Genomic DNA, 15,965 nt, shown 5'->3' with positions numbered 1-15,965 from the left:
GATTCTGTGATTCTGTGATTCTGTGATCACGAAGGATAAGTCACCACTTTTTACAATTTTGGTTTGTTGTACTGAAGAATATTTTCTTTTGATAGAGATTGGGACACTGTTGGTCATGCTGCTGGAAGTTAATGAAAAATGTTAAGCTGTAGTCACATTACAGTATCGGAGGAGTTGTTTCATGCTGAAAATCATGGAAGGAACACACAAAGGCAAGAAAAAAGAGGGAATCGTTCTTAGCATATGGCCTCATTCTCTGAAAACATGGCAAATCTGTTAATAGTACCTTAACAAGCAGGTAGGTCAGACTAAGTGCAGAAGAGTTAACAATTTTGCTCCCATTTTGATGGAATTAGGAAAAGTCTGTTGAAGTTATCCCCTCTGAAACCTTCCTGAGCAGCCCAAAGAGCACAGAGAAATGTTCTATCTCTTTATGAAATATGCTGAACTGTTGCCACTTCCTATGTTCTACATAGTGGTCATTGTCATTTGGAGGAACTTTGCTCTGATTCATACCAACCTCAAATAATGCTACTCTCCTATGTGACCTGTAATAGTAATACTTCCTTAACCCTTGTGTTTCTCTGTACCGGGGACATAAGTAATCCCGATGAAACTTCAATTAAGCAGTTTCTGGAAACAGCTCTATGTTTGCAAAACGGTGTCTCCATGTAGAATAGCTATGTAAGGTTTATTTTTGAGCTCAGTCACACTCCTGGATTTCACTCAAAAAAGATCACATTTATGGGCTTCTATTTATCAAATGCTCTGATGCATTTATAAACAAAGCATTAACATATGCATTAGCAAGGGACAATATTTGAGATTATTTGACAAAGCTGGAAGCAGCTGAAATCAGTAATTTTACAGCTATGTATGTTAAGTGTAAATGCGCCCTGTAAACTCTTTGCATCCCTCTTCAGTTTTGTTTGCCTTCCTGGTGTTAAAGATCATCTGGTCCAGCCTATCTGCATGAGATAATGCATTGGTAATGCATTTCATCAATGCTCACAGTGGTTTCTGACAGTACAGCCCCTCTGTCAGCTTGCTGCACTGCGCAGGATGTGGAGCAGTGTGCCTTGGCTTTTTCCCAAGTGCCGCCCATGCGCAACAGAGGGTTGAAAACTTCTGCTTGCAGGAAAAGAGTTATGACCAAAATTAGGGTCAGGCCCCAACAGTTACTGAGGTGGAACCATTCTGAACTGGGATAAAATAGGGCGAAGTGTCAAATTTTGGTAAGACAATATGGCAAATATTTTGATTGGAGCATCAGTTGTGGTTGTAACCTCTTCTGTGGTCTGTATGTGTTTTGAGCACACAGGATTACTAAGCAGTTGTGAGCAGTGGTGCTGGAGTTGGTTGAAAATGTCTGAGCACCATCCAACTTACACATAAGCAAAATCTTAAGAACTGAAAAAATGTGTAGCCTTTATGTTAAATGAAAACGCTAAGTAGTTGTATTTTTTTGAATGCCAGTTTTTTTAATGATAGATAATTTTTTTGTTTATTTACTTGGTCAGTTACACAGTTTGCTTTGTGAAGGAGGGGAACTAATTTCCACAAAACTTAGATTACTAAACACCACAGTATAAACGTAGAGAATTTATCACTATATTCCATGTAATTTCTTGGCCAAAAATATTGTCAGAACCAACCTCTTCCCCCCCCGATGAATTACTTTTTGCCATTAAATGTGGTAATTTCCTGATATGTTTCCTGAGAATTTTTGAGGAATGAATATAGTAAAGGAATGTATTTAGTGAATAATTCATTTCTAATTATTCGTTCATTCTGGCTAAAACATCTCCAGTGTGTTCAAGATATTTAACAAGAAATTCTTTTCAATCAGGAGTTGACTTGCTTGCATTCTTCTAATCTCTGACATTGCAAATTCTTCTTGAGACTGGTGATTCAAAAGGCCATCTGACATTTTTTAAACCTAGGTAAAACATTCGATCATCAAAAAAGTGGGGACATTTTTGAATCCTTGGGCCTGTTTACTTCTCGTCTCCCTTAAAGAACATAGAGATAGATTCTTGTATCTAATTTTCTGCCTTCCTGTTCCCTCTTTCTGCAAGAGTAAATATTATCAGTGGTCAAAATGGAAAGTTAGACTTCCTAATATGGAGATACAAACAAACTTCTAGGGAATATCTTAGTACGCCAGAGTGTGTTTGTATAGGTTTGACATTCTGGTTAAGTACCAGTCTGGTATAGTATACAATATTCATCTGTTTTGATCTCTGAACGTCTCTTAAAGGCAAGGAAATGCATGATGTTGTTAATCAGCTCAGACCAATACTCTACAGTTAGAGAAGATAAGGTGAATTATTGTAATTCAGTGCATTTGTATCTGCTACCTCAGAAACTGAAAGTCTTTTTGACTGTACTAAAAAAAAACCAACATGAAAAATTGTACCCTAAAATCTAATCATCCTTGATTCCATTTCAGCAGAACATTGGAAAAGATGAATGTATCAATGGAGCAGAAATTTTCTCCATGGTTCCAATTCTGTTTTACTTGATCTGAATATTTTTCATTTCAGACTAAACCCTTATGAAATTATTGTTACTTGGAATGGACTCTTGGCAGATGTAATCCTGATTTTACTTTTGGCTACATGTGCCCAAAGCACTTAACTTATTTAACTCTTTTTTGTCTCCTACATTCTACATTATCTTGTCCAATGGTGTACTAGGACTGGGGAGACCAACTGAGTAAATCTCTCCAGTGGACAGCGAAATTTGCAGCTAGGGAGAGTGAGGTGGTGAGGATCTCTCAAAGAATTATTCCAATAATACATTTCTATGGTGTATTGCCTGTTTTAAAATACAGAAGGATCAAAATAAAGTTAATATGCAGAACTACACAGCCTTTCCATGTTGTAGTGATTGTACTTTGGGACAAACTTTTAGCCAGCTTATTTATCTGGCTATTAATATATATCATTGGTACTCTGAAGAGATCGTTTTAAACAATAGATGGTTAGCACGTAGTTTATCTTCTTGGTAGAGAGTCAGGAGTCAAATAGATTAAAAAAGGAGAATAAAACCTCTCACAACTGTAATGAAGCAATATACACAGGGTTTTCAGGCTGCAGTGCTGTGATTTTGCTACTGTCAATAACTGCTATATTGACTCCAATTATAATAAGTAAAATCAATCTATGACCTTTTTCTGTGTAGTGAACCTTGAATATCCAGTTTAATTAGACTGGGGTATCAGTAAATTGCTTTTTATAAAAAGTATATATTAGCAGTACAGCTTGCAGATACTTGCCCATTTTTTTCCTGGTAAAGTTCAAAAAAATTAAAGGCAGTATAAGGAGGCAATTTCCTGTTGAAAACATTGAGTGCCATCTGTAAGGCAACAATGGTAGCTGCATGCTGTAAACAGAAGAAACCTTTAATTAAAATCCTATTGAAATGATTGCATGTACCTATTATTTAACAATATGTCCAGCACATTATCTGTCCACTTAACATTACTTGTGTGGCCTCATTAAAGCTTGTCCTCTGCTCGCTGCAATGCTGAGCAAATACTGTCCTTTTATGTCTGTACAAACTGAAATGCTGCATGTATAAAGTATACATATATGTAAATATTTAAGAAGTCTTCGTCACTTGCAGTTGTTATCAAAGTTAGTAGGAGCTGTTAAAACTTCTTTTAAAAAGAACTAGGGGTTTTGCTTGTTAAGTAAACAGTATTTGAGATCAGATCAGTAAGCTCCTTGGCTGATACATAATTGAAAGGTCATAATCTACATACATCTTAGAAATAGGAGCGTTTACCTGAGAGCAAGCAAAAAAATTTTCTTCTCCAATGGCAGTGTTAAATAAAAATATTAAGTCCCAGTTGAGTAACTGCCTTCATAGACCTTCTAAAAGAACTAATTTTAACTTCATTTATCTTTTTTTTTTTTTTCCTTTTGCATCTGAAAAAGATGCTGGAAGCAGGAGGTTTGTTTCAAAATTATCTTTGTGATAGAGGCTAATGAAACATTAGGCATGGTTTTTCCAGTTCTCTGCTCAATCAAAACAATATTACAATGAAACAAGCCATGCATCAAGTGGAAAACGAAATGTTACAGACTTCAAAGTAGTATCTTTTCATTAAAGAAGGAAAATAATACTATTATATTTAAGGTTAACGAAATAAAAAACGCTTATAGTTGTATTTCATAGAGGAAATAAGGTTTCATGGCTTTCATTGCATTTAATAACTGCAGAAGGGGAGCGTAAAAGAAACAGAAAGGACTCACCACAGAATACATAACCATTTTTTGCTGGTGTGAAGGTTTTCTAGCATCTGAGATATGCTTTAGAATAGTTTTTAAAAGAATACCTGAAAGAAAATGGGGAAGCAATGACAATTAAAAGGATGCTTGTGTTAACATCTGTATCACTTGTTCCTGTTTAAACACGAGCTCTCTTCGAACGCACCATATTTATTCCATGGACTTTATAAATAATTTGTGCAAAGTGCCCTGGTTAGTTCTGATACTATCTTTTATATGAACAATGGGTGTATTTTGCTTCCATGTAAAATGTTTTGGGGATCCCTAATACCCTCAGCTTCAAACAGTGCATTCACAGTTGCTTTGTGCCAACGGAAGCTTACAAGAAGAGTACAGTAATGAGTACTACCCTTTTTCGTACTTCCTGATTTCCAGAGAGGATATCGTTTGGATCTTGGGCCTTCTTAAATTATGTGTTTGTCTGTATTTTGTTAATATTAACTGCTAAAAAGTTGTAAGACAAAAACTATATGAATTAAATCAATGGTTGTGCTAGTATGTTAGCATAAGGTTGGAATCTTGACAAATTAAAATCCTAAAATGAGAACTGCACATGTTAACAGAACGAGACACTTGTATTGTCTTCAGCTACTGGCACATTTTAAAATAGAAATTGCTAATAAAGCAAGTGGAGGTTTGAACTTTGTGATTAGTTTTGTAAGTTGGAGCTCCAAAAAGGCAAACAAATTAATCCCTGCTTATGTGTGATTTGTCCTTGTAGCTCACAGAGCCTAACTGTACAGTGTCCATAGAAAACAAAAACAAGGCCCAAAGGGTGACAACAGATGAATGGAGAAGAATGAGTGATTAAAAAAGTATAAACTATTTTTAAATTTCAGCTACTATTTGCTGAGCTGAATAAAGTTTAGGAACAGTTCTCATTTTAGTTGTCTCAGTAATGGAATATGAAGACTGTTAAGCAACGAAGTTACTGTCCTGGAGATTGTTGCAAACAATATTTTGTTAAGTAAGTCAAGCGTTGTGTCTTACGTTAAATTCAGACTTGATTCAGTTCAGCAATAACCTATATATTGCTTTGTATTTCTTAAACGGTGTAGCCAAAATGGTACCTAATTTATAACGTTGGATTAGGATATTAATTATTCATATTCTCACAATCTCTCTTACCATTAATCAAAGCCTTTCAGTACTGATCACCAGTATCTACATCATGGCATCTTTCACAGTTCTACTATAGAATTGATAGCAGTGTTTATTATATACCCTTTCTTCTTTCCCATTCTACTCTTGGTTTTAAATGGGGTAAGAATTCAGCTTACCTCCCTGTAAACATGATTTTTGTATTTGTTTGTGGAAGCCAATTTGGCCTGCAGTAACAATTCTGAGAGCTTTATCAACTTGGTCCTGACACCATGAGTAGCCCAAACAGGTAAAGTGTAATTGTTAGTATCCTACAGTAAAGAAAGAAAACACGGTTATTTTTCTTACTGATTCCTACTGCTAACTGTTGTTTGTTCTGGCACAAAATGCTCATCAGAACAAATTCTGACTGTTTCACTCCGGTAACATTTTCTCTTTATAATAAAATAATGACTGTAGACAGTTAGACAGCTGTAGACTTCTTATTTATAGCATCACACTACTTAAAACAAATTTGAAGGGCACAGTTCAACAAGAAGAGGAAATGTAATACTAAAAATGATGCAAAAAGCAACTGGCTTTATTCATGACAATTGCTGATGTAGTTGTCAAGTGCAAAAAATTCACTATGACTCTATTTTTCAGCCACCTACTGGGATATATCCTGAGTTCTTTACTGAAACAAATCCTATACAGATGTCAGGATTTTAAAGGCTGGCAGCCCTGAGGTATAAGTGAGATTCAGAGATCAAGTAGGAATATGTATAGCTGTAATTCAAATGTACTGGACTATAAGATATATATATAGGGATTAGATATATAGGTGGAATTCATACCTACTTATACCAGATCTAGTGGACACTGATGCAGTTCCCAAGCTAAAGTGGAATGGATTAATCTTTCCTTAGGGATGCAGCCCAAGATATATTAATGGTCACAACTATGAGAAGGAAAGATAAGCCCAACACTCCTGGTTTGCACCACCCTGAATTCTTGTTTAAACAAGGTTGGTATCTTTAGTTCAACATAACCTCTGTGAATGTGAGCCATTGGACTGAGGTCACCAGGCAGAGTGCTCTTGTAACAGCAAGTTGGAAGGAACAATGCCAAATCTTTAAAGGATTTGTTTAAATAAGTGAAACAATAGAACATGTTAGGTTAAACAAGCTCAGGTCACAATGTATCACATTCTTTTTTAACAAAAGTTATTTGTATTGTGAGGCAAGAATTGGTTAGTTTCATGCCATATGAGACAATGCTGTAGGCAAGCAAGCACTTCAGCCTCCAGGTTACCTTGAAGTTAAGATGACACTTAGCCCATAATAAGAAATACAGAGATACATGCTACTGTAATATCATTAATTGTGTTTAAAAACCTACGTAATAAAGCTCTCTTTTTATGCTTGAAAGTGTCAGAGTGGCTTTTGTGCCATATGTCTTAATTGATACCCCCAGAATCTTCACTGGGTAGCATGAAAGACCAAATCTAACACTAAAAGTAAAAACCCACCTAATTGATTTGGTCTTCCAGCATTTAGACCCTGCTGGGAGCTGTCAACTTTGCACATTTATCTGGTGACACAGGTTTCTCAGTATGATATAACAACTGAAATAAAAAGTTGTGGTCCTGAGCTGTCCTGCATCTGGAAAATAGGGAAGGGTGACCTCACTGAAATTACATTGAGGTGTCCCAACATGTTAACATTTAATTTAACATAAGGCCCTAGCTAACATTCCATTCAAGACTGCTTTGACCAAAGTTGGACCTTTGCAGAAACTGCAAGACAGAGGTAAAACTCATTAGCATCACAACCACATATTACATGTAGCTTGTGCAATCCACCTCAAGACTGCCTCAGTTTTCTAGGGGATATATCAGTACTGATGAAAAATTTATCATTAATATCTGACTTTTAAAATAGCTATGCATTAAAGCATTTGTAGTGAATGCTGCCTGCAACAATACATTTTTAACACAAGACTGGAATTTTCACTTGCTTCACCTGAAATAAGTCTAGATTTTGAAGTGAAATGAAGTGGGGCTTTTTGCTAAATTAAGGGCGCTCATGATTTTTTCAAATCCCAGTCAGAGGTACCCAGCTGTGAGACCCAAATACCCATGACAGTTGGGCATTACAGTATCCCTTCTGTTCTAAAATCTATGCTTCTTTGTGATATGGCAGGTTCCCAGACTTGCACAAATACTCATTTGTGTCATTCCAATGGCTGCTCAATTCCTGAAAATATTCTGACCACTGCTGTCTATATGCAAATAATGACTTCTCTTGCTTATACAATTTGCATAAAATCTTTGTGGAAGGATGCTTATGTTTCTTTGCCAGCAACATATTTTATTCCTGTGTATCTCTATGATGGGGTTTGGAGGAGTACAATTTTACCTAAAGGTATGCTTTTTGCCTAATTTTCCATATGCAGTCACTGACAGAATACTGGATTTGGTAGGTTTGTGTTCCTTATAGTGGTAGAAAGCCCACAACAGCCTCACACAGTCACAGTGTCTTTACAGGATTTTCGGTTGTAAATTTGATGTTAGGAGACAGTTTCTGGGGAAGGAGATAAAAATAGTCTGTAATTCAAAAATATTTGGAACAGACCTACTCTCTTTTGATGTCTTACAAACAATAGAAATAAGGGTTAAAATCAGTTTTGAGGATGTGCAAGTATTTCTATGGGACGTTGAGAATTTTCTTTGTATTATTTACCTCATACTGTAAAGTGTTAGAAATCTTCCAAATTCTTTCAGTGTTCAACTTCTTTAAGGGGTAACCTGTGTGAGTGGCTAAAAACTTCAGAAATGGCTGAAATACAAAAAAGCAAACTTGTAGTACACAGGACCTTTCAACATAATTTCTAAATACTGCCATACTACTACATAGGAATTTTTAAAAACAAGGTAGTCTTTGCACTTAAACAATGGACCATTGCCTAGTCGTAAGAGAATCTGACCTATTAATCTAGGCTGAGGAATTGAGTTCAGATTTGAAGGATGGTGGTGGTTTATGCTTGGTGGAAATGTTCAGAATGGGGTAGAGTAGAGGGGACACGGATATATGAGGAAGTCTGGCAGAAATTGAAAAGTGCTTAAAGGAATTGTGAATAAACAGAATTATTCTTGATGTTGGTACTGAGCAGAAGGGAGATATAATGTAGCTTTGCTAAAACTGGGAATTATGATTCACTTGCATATAGCAACCAGGTGCAGAGCCACAGATAGATGGCTGAGGTCAGTGCTTAAAGATTATAGAAAAACAGGTGAGTTTGATAGTGTGATTTTGAATAAACCTGTGATGAAGGAGGTTACAGCAGAATAGACAAGTGATTACACACTCATGGCAAATATTTTGATGGTGGAGAAAGACAGGAAACGATACCTTACAAAGGCAAGAACGAAACTTGAGCACCTGAATGAAGACTTTGGGTTTGAAACATGGACAGATACTCAAGGAAAGCACTGAGACTGTTATTGAAAATATGGGAAATTGAGCTATGAGTGTTTTGTGGTGGAAGAGGAATCTGAACTAGCAGAGAGTTAGACTGAAATGTCAGAGAAGTTGCTTTACATGGGAGTAAAGAGAGAGAGGTATCGGGGTGATTTGAAAGATATTGGCCCTGATTTGGTCTGAGGTTTTGGTTTGTCTACTCCTCTAGAAGGTAGGTGGACTTTTTTTTTGCAAGGTAGTCAATAATTTATCTTTTCTATGACTTGCAATTTCAATTGATGGGAATAGTCTAGTCCAGCTGGATCTATAATGTGGTAACTGTTTTTTGGATATGTTTTCTACACCCAGTGTGAAGATCAGAGATCTAGAAGGAGGATATTGACTGCCATCTTTTAAATCTACCTGTTAGATAATGTTGGCAGGGGTGATAATTTTTAACTAGATTTCCAGAACTGAAAATACTTTACCCTGTACTGTTTGAGTTGCCTTTGGAAATCCCCTGTTGCAAAGGTTTCTCTCAGAAGCTCATTGTGTTTTGGGCAGTGTGAGAAAAGTAAGTATAGCAACTGAAAAGAAAATTTCAAAACATTAGTTAGGCAATGTGCTTCTTGTTCTGCAATTCAATATACCCTTGCAGGATCGTTATTCTGATTGGCTGCACTGATTAGGACAAGCTGAAAAATAATTTGGGAATGTAGTTTTCAAGGACATTCGTCTTCAGGACTGTAAGAGTCATACTGATGACTACTTACAAAATAATCTTTAAATGTTCAGAGGAGTAATAGCTGCAGTAGTTCAAAGTGAAAGGATTTATTTACACAAGTTGAAACTTGTCCCCTGACAGAAGACTAACGCAAGCCCTCATGAACTGCTTTGTGCTTGGCTTGTCCACGGATGATTTCACTTAGTGTGTCCAGTCTTTCTTTAAACACACCATCACATTTTTATAACAAATTACCAAGCAACAGCTGGACTGCAATAGGAGCCTTTGTGCATACTCAGCTGTATTATGTAGACTTACCACAGCCTCATTTAGTTCAGCTAAATCCTAGAAACTTGTGAAGTTTCCATAACTCAGTTTTGTTTTTTATTAATTCAAGACATACGAAGGTTAAAGGTTACAAGTGAGTAGCATAACTTAAGAATTTTTTAATTCATTTTTCTAAACTGAGTTTATCCTTGTTTGAAGTTTTTTGTGTTAAATTTTAAACAAAAGTTAAAACAAAATTTGACACTGAGATATTCTTAGCATTTTTCCCCAATGTTTTTTGTCCTTTTTTCAATAATAAAGCTCTATCTTGTATAGTTTCACAGTTAAAAGAATTTTTAAAAGAATTTGAGAGTCCTAAAGGGATAATTAGCTTGGAAAGTTTCATAGCAGTTCCTTGATCTTTTTAGAAGTATAATTTGTCTATTCCAGATGGTAAGAAAGTATTTCTGAATTATAACCATAGGTTCATGAACAGGCATGTCTTTACTAATAAAAGATGGACACTTGTTTAGGATAGTAGGATGCATGTGGTCTCAATCTTGGCCTGTATATGGAGTAAAGAATAGAGTTAAAACACAAATAGTTGAAAAAAGTATGAAAAATGTGTATGTGTTCATGACTTTATGATTTGTTTGAATAGACTTATTCGCTTCCCTAGATGTGAATAAGGTGTAGCACCTACTTGCTGAGCTTGGTAGTGGTGTTGCTACTTGTCAGGTATTCTTGACTTTTTGCTGGGGTACCACCATCTGTGATAGTGTCAGAAGCAGCTCCTGACTCTATGTCAGACTGTGTGCATGAACAGGAAGACACGTGTCTCCATATCCTCCTTCTTTACGCTCTCATCATCCCAAGATGAGCACCATTGCTCCATGTTCCTATTTAACCTGATTTCCCTGTCGTCATAGATTGTGTTAACTAGACTTGTAAGCCTACACAATTTACCTTTCATTCTCCCCAAACCTCCTCTCCCAAACTGGGACTCATGCTGTACACTCCTGATCTTTTCTAGCTTTTTACCATAGGTTTTTCCACAAATGGGAAAATCCAGCTCCACTCAGCTGCCCAGCTTTTCCCTGTAGGACAAGTATATGCAGGCTACAGAGCTGCTATCCATACAATTCCTTCCAACTCCAAGGTGAGGAGTTTAGGAAGGGACTAGATGATCATAATGGTCTTTTCCAACCAAACTATTCTATGGTTCTATGGATATGAATTAATACATGACCCTGTGAACACCTCCTCTTAAATCTCCAAGTCCTTCTTCCTTTTCCCTTTTACTTTTTCCACCGACACTCAAAGAGCCTGCACTGACCTTCAAAGTGCACGAAAAACAGACTTGTGACTCAGTTCTCACTGTAATGAAAATCTCAGCATAATTCTCACTCATAAGTGTGTGATCACAGTCAGTGCTTTGAACATAAATCTGAAGAAAAAAAAACAAAACAAACCCCAAATTTTTGAAGGTCATTTCTTCTGTTAGGTTTTTTTTTTTTCTTTTGGATAGGAAAGAAGGGGACTGGTACTGTTCCAGGGAGGAAAGCAGAGGGAGAAAGAGTTAAACTGGAATAGGGCCTTGGAATGAAATTTTGGTGGACAAGGGAGCTGCAACATGGTAGCAGTTCCCTTAGAAGTCCTCGTGAAAAGCATAAGACTGACTCTATTTGACCATCTAGGCTTTGAGACATCATGTGTGCACTGAACAGCTGGATCCTAAATGAAAACTAAGCTGTATCTGCACCCCATGTGGAAGTGTAAAATTGGAGATATCTGAACTAGATATTCTGCCATAAAATAGTGAGGCATCTGAACCTGATATACAGCCTAAAAAACCTTTCACATGGTTTTCAGTTAACCATCAGTCTAAATAAAAGTTGAGCCACTGTTTCAGGGATACTTTGAAATTACATTAATTCAATGGTTATTAAGTTATCTCCAACCATACCAGGTTCAAACTTTCCTACACTCAGAAAGTCCTATTAACATCCACGAAAAATATCCTCCCAGATCCAGTACTTGCCTCACACTGCTTGCATACAACGCTCAGGAAATAAGAGTATCTCCTCTGCAGGTACTGGCCAAACTCATACTGTTGCTGTATGCCAAGCTGTAGAAGTAACAGAACAATGTAAGAGGCTCAAGAAGTATGCCATGCACACATTCCTATGACCAAAAAAAAGAGATAATATTTTGCATTATTTTGGTAAAGACCTTTTTCCCTTCTAAAGTGAAAGAGGACAGAAGACAAAAGAAAAAAGCAATAAAGTTGCTGCATTTACAGTATTTGATAATATGTTCTTCCTGACAGATGCTGTTTTGCGTTTTGCACTATGGAAAACTATATGTATGTTTATCCAAGCTAAAGCAGGCATAGAGATGTCCCAACACTGTCTGTCTCATTTCTGCTCTATTGCTGGCTCACAGCTGATTAACTGGGAGTGCGGATAGAGCAACCACACGACATGAAAATCACACGCAATGTCCCTGTAATGGTCTCAATACTGTCAGCTTTTTACTTTTACCTAATGTTTCCTGGCCTAAATTGAAATATATTCAACTTTGCTCATGTAGTCATTACTCTGCACTGGCATCTCAACTACAGTGATTACTCATTGCTTCCTGAAGTCCTTTCCTAAGTCATAGGATCACAGGATAATTCAGGTTGAAAGAGACCTCAGGAAGTCTCTAGTCCAACCTCCTTTTGAAAGCAGAGTAAGCTATGAGGTCAGACCAAGTTACTCAGGGCTTTAACCAGAGTGCCAGACATGTCCTACACTGTGTGAATGTGGTCACCTCTCTCTGTTGCTGGAATAGTGCACCCAGAGTTTCCTAGGGTATATGCTTGATCTAGGCTTCTGCCCCAACTTTCCTAATATATGTTGTTGCATCCTGACACCTGGATCCCGAAGCCTTCTATGCCCTGGAGCAAGCTGTCATGTAGTGCTGAACTCACACATTGTATATGCGGAATGATTGAGTCATGGCTGAGTTAAGGCACAGAAAGCTGGTCTATTACTCTTGTTTCTTCAAAGAAGGTGATGTGAGAGGAAACAGACCTGGCCTTGCATTGGAGTTTGGTGTGGTCTCCTAAAAGGCCATGGTGCTGAAGAGGAACCCCTCAGGCAGTTTGTTCTATTCTGATTTTTGCTGGAGACCTGGCAAGTGACTAGCTCCCCTAGGAGAAAGAAACATGTTGCTGGACCGACTGGACATAAGGTGTGTGAGCAAACTTCTACAGCAACCTAACAGAGATACACACCCCTCGCAGCCTGTTTACACATGCACAATAGCTATTTATCTGGGACAACCAGACTTTTGGCATATCTAAGCTACTTCAGTGAGTCTGCCTTGTTCCCAGAATCCTGGGCAAATATCTAGTGGATTTTTCCATCCAAACAACATATCTTGGGGAAAAAGAAACAAAGCCCAGACACAGTGGATAGTGCTGGTGGAAGCAGAGCAGAAGTAGGGTTAAAAACCACCTGATGCCCTTACAGCCTGATAGTACAGAAGTTTATCCTTAACTCCATTCTCAAGAGGAGGTAGCTAATTCTAGGTACAGTTAATGTCAAGACACAGCTGACTCTGCAGTTGCCTCAGCCACTGCTAGTTACTACTATCAGCTGATACTTGTGTGTTAGCTCAGTTCCGCTGCGCCAGTGCCTGCACTGAAGTGGTTGAGCTTTAAATCAACTTTTCCTGGTATAGCATGAGAGGAGTTTCTGCTAGTACTGATCTTAGTAGTTCATGAGCTAGAAAGCCCTCCTACTCTGCAGAGACTGAGGGTGGTCTGTGAGCACTTCTACCACCTTATGCTACTGTTGGTTAAAGCTTCATGTTTGGTCTCAGGTGAACTGTGGTGGTCATCAGTGCCTGGCTCCTTCCAGAAGACTTTACTCTGGAGTCAAACAGATCAACATACACTGCTATCAGACCAGAACAGGCTGACTCAGTGCCATTTAATATCAGTGACTGCTCACAGTTATAGCTTCCTGGTTAAGTTCTTTGGCTGTCATTTTGGAGATCTGTGTGTGGTAACTTAATATGGGTTTTCTCAAAGTGAAAAGAAAGTTCCAAAAAACCAAATGTCAACAGATCACATTCCATTATTTCTGTATATTGGTCCAGGTAAGCAAACACACCTTGGTAAGCTGTCCATATCCCTCCTGCTTTGCAACTTCCTTGTGTCTGTTGGTTGGAAAAACTCCTGTGGAGTATGATCACCATGACGAAATACCTGATAAAACAGATGGAATTCTTCTCATGTTACTGGGCTTTTTGTGGTGGATATAATCAGTGTAGTCGCAGGGAATATGCAATGATGATGAAGTACTGTATCTCTCAGATGCTAAATATATTCACAGTGCTTTTCCTGGGTCTAGATAGCTACAACACCTATTTGATTTATTGAGACAAATGTAACTGTTCTTTTTTTCCTAGCATTTAAAAAGTAATTATCTCATATTTTTCAAAGGTATAAAAACTATAAAATATTAATATATTTTACAGAAGTTTTATATATTTTAGGAGATAGAGACCACAACGTTAAATAAACAGAAAGCAAATAGAAGCATACAAGTAATTTTCCAGAAATATTAGAACATTAATATTTTGGTAGGACTAACTGGTAATTCAGAAGGAAAAAAAACCAAACTGCTGCTCTAGATACAGTTTCTGTGGCTGACTGGTGTGAAGCACTCTTTCTTGGCAGAAATTAGCCTAAAAAGCCACGTGTTGAATTTTTTTCACAAGAGGTACTCTAATATCTAAATATAGACTAAAGTGTTACTCTGAAAACATTGAACATGGTAAGGAATTTCACTTCAGGTAAAAGGTGCATCTATAAAGATACATCAAGATTTTCATTCCTGCAATGAATTCTTTCAGTGTCCAGAATAATTTCTGTAGATATGTGTCATATAATTTTAAAATTTTACCACTAGATTTTTTTATTTCTTAATCCAAGTAGAGAGAAATAAAGTAAAAAACCTGAAACATAAAAAGTATATAAGTGACTTACAAGCGTACGTGATATTCAGAACAAAATTCGCTCCTGCAAACAAATGCTACATGGTAATAATTCCAAATAGCATTAGTTTCACAGAACTGGTTCTATGTTGCTTGTTTGGGTTTCACATAATTTAATTTGATTTGCTTGTTAATCCACTGAAACAAGTAGAAGATGGAAACTATTCCATGGCAAAGAGGATTTCTGCACACAGTTGAAATTTATTAAATCCTCTTCTACAATTTAAGAAAGTATCCTTTAGTGATCTTAGTGCTATGAAAAAACATTGTTTGTCAATCCAGAAAGTTAAGTTCATCTAGGACTCTGCAAAGGAGAAAAAACTATAAAATGTTGTTTAAAATTGAGGGGGTTTTTTGTACACCACAATAGTAAATTTTGTGTATGCAGGAAACACTTAGATACTCACACAGTGTCCTCTCCCCCTCCCCTAGAGTACAAGAAGAGCAGTAAGTGAAATCCCATTTGCCCATGAACTGTCCACTTACCATGGACACAAACTTCAGTTTTCTTTTCGCTGTGGTTTGGTGAAGAAAGATGCAGAAAAGGCAGAACAGGAAACACAGACTCCAAATGAGCCTCCTTGCTCTCATCCTGAGGGTAGCTTTCAGCTGTTTTGCATGCCAAAGTCCCTGGCTGGATGTGGTGATACAGTAGATACGTGGCTAAGAGGGGAGGAGTCAGTTGTGCTCAGTGAAGTCTGAAAGCCAGCTGATGTCTTACCTCCTCCTTCCTTTTTTCCCTTCTTGGGTTAGTGCTTTTCAGGGGATTTGTGAAATGAAAATTTTGCATTTGTACTCAATATCTGTGTCCCAGGTATAACATGAAGTGAATCTCTGAGCCTTCTAATTCCTGCCCCTGGGAACTGCCAGGCAGATGAATGGTGTCATCTAGTCATCCATTGCTTAAGCTAGGATTTAGTATGGATCAGCCAGCCTTCTCAAAACTGAAGATGCTGCAGGTATGCTGTCTGTTGCTGTATGCAAAAGAGCTAGTAATGCATCCTCATTCCTAGTGCTCACACAGTCTTCTTTGAACACATTGTACTAGAAACCTAGAAGGAACACCTTTGACAATTGTCCTTTTAT

General features: G+C 37.4%; 1 protein-coding gene across 1 annotated transcript; it reads right to left on the bottom strand.

The window, feature by feature from the left end:
- Positions 1–2,663: 2,663 nt before the first annotated feature.
- LOC104527405 (prostatic acid phosphatase-like) lies at positions 2,664–15,470 on the bottom strand. The gene is given in 12 exon segments (XM_029085739.1): positions 2,664–2,820; positions 3,281–3,387; positions 4,263–4,345; positions 5,579–5,620; positions 5,623–5,710; positions 8,123–8,218; positions 9,328–9,426; positions 11,209–11,277; positions 11,872–11,958; positions 13,994–14,055; positions 14,058–14,088; positions 15,366–15,470. Coding segments are annotated over 12 exon segments (1,026 nt in total).
- Positions 15,471–15,965: the final 495 nt, after the last annotated feature.

The sequence above is a fragment of the Antrostomus carolinensis genome, unplaced genomic scaffold, assembly GCF_000700745.2.
Source record: "Antrostomus carolinensis isolate BGI_N321 unplaced genomic scaffold, ASM70074v2 scaffold3227, whole genome shotgun sequence".
NCBI classification, from domain to species: Eukaryota; Metazoa; Chordata; class Aves; order Caprimulgiformes; family Caprimulgidae; genus Antrostomus; species Antrostomus carolinensis.
Note: the sequence above shows the minus strand (reverse complement) of the source record. Positions and strands in the feature narration are given on the sequence as shown.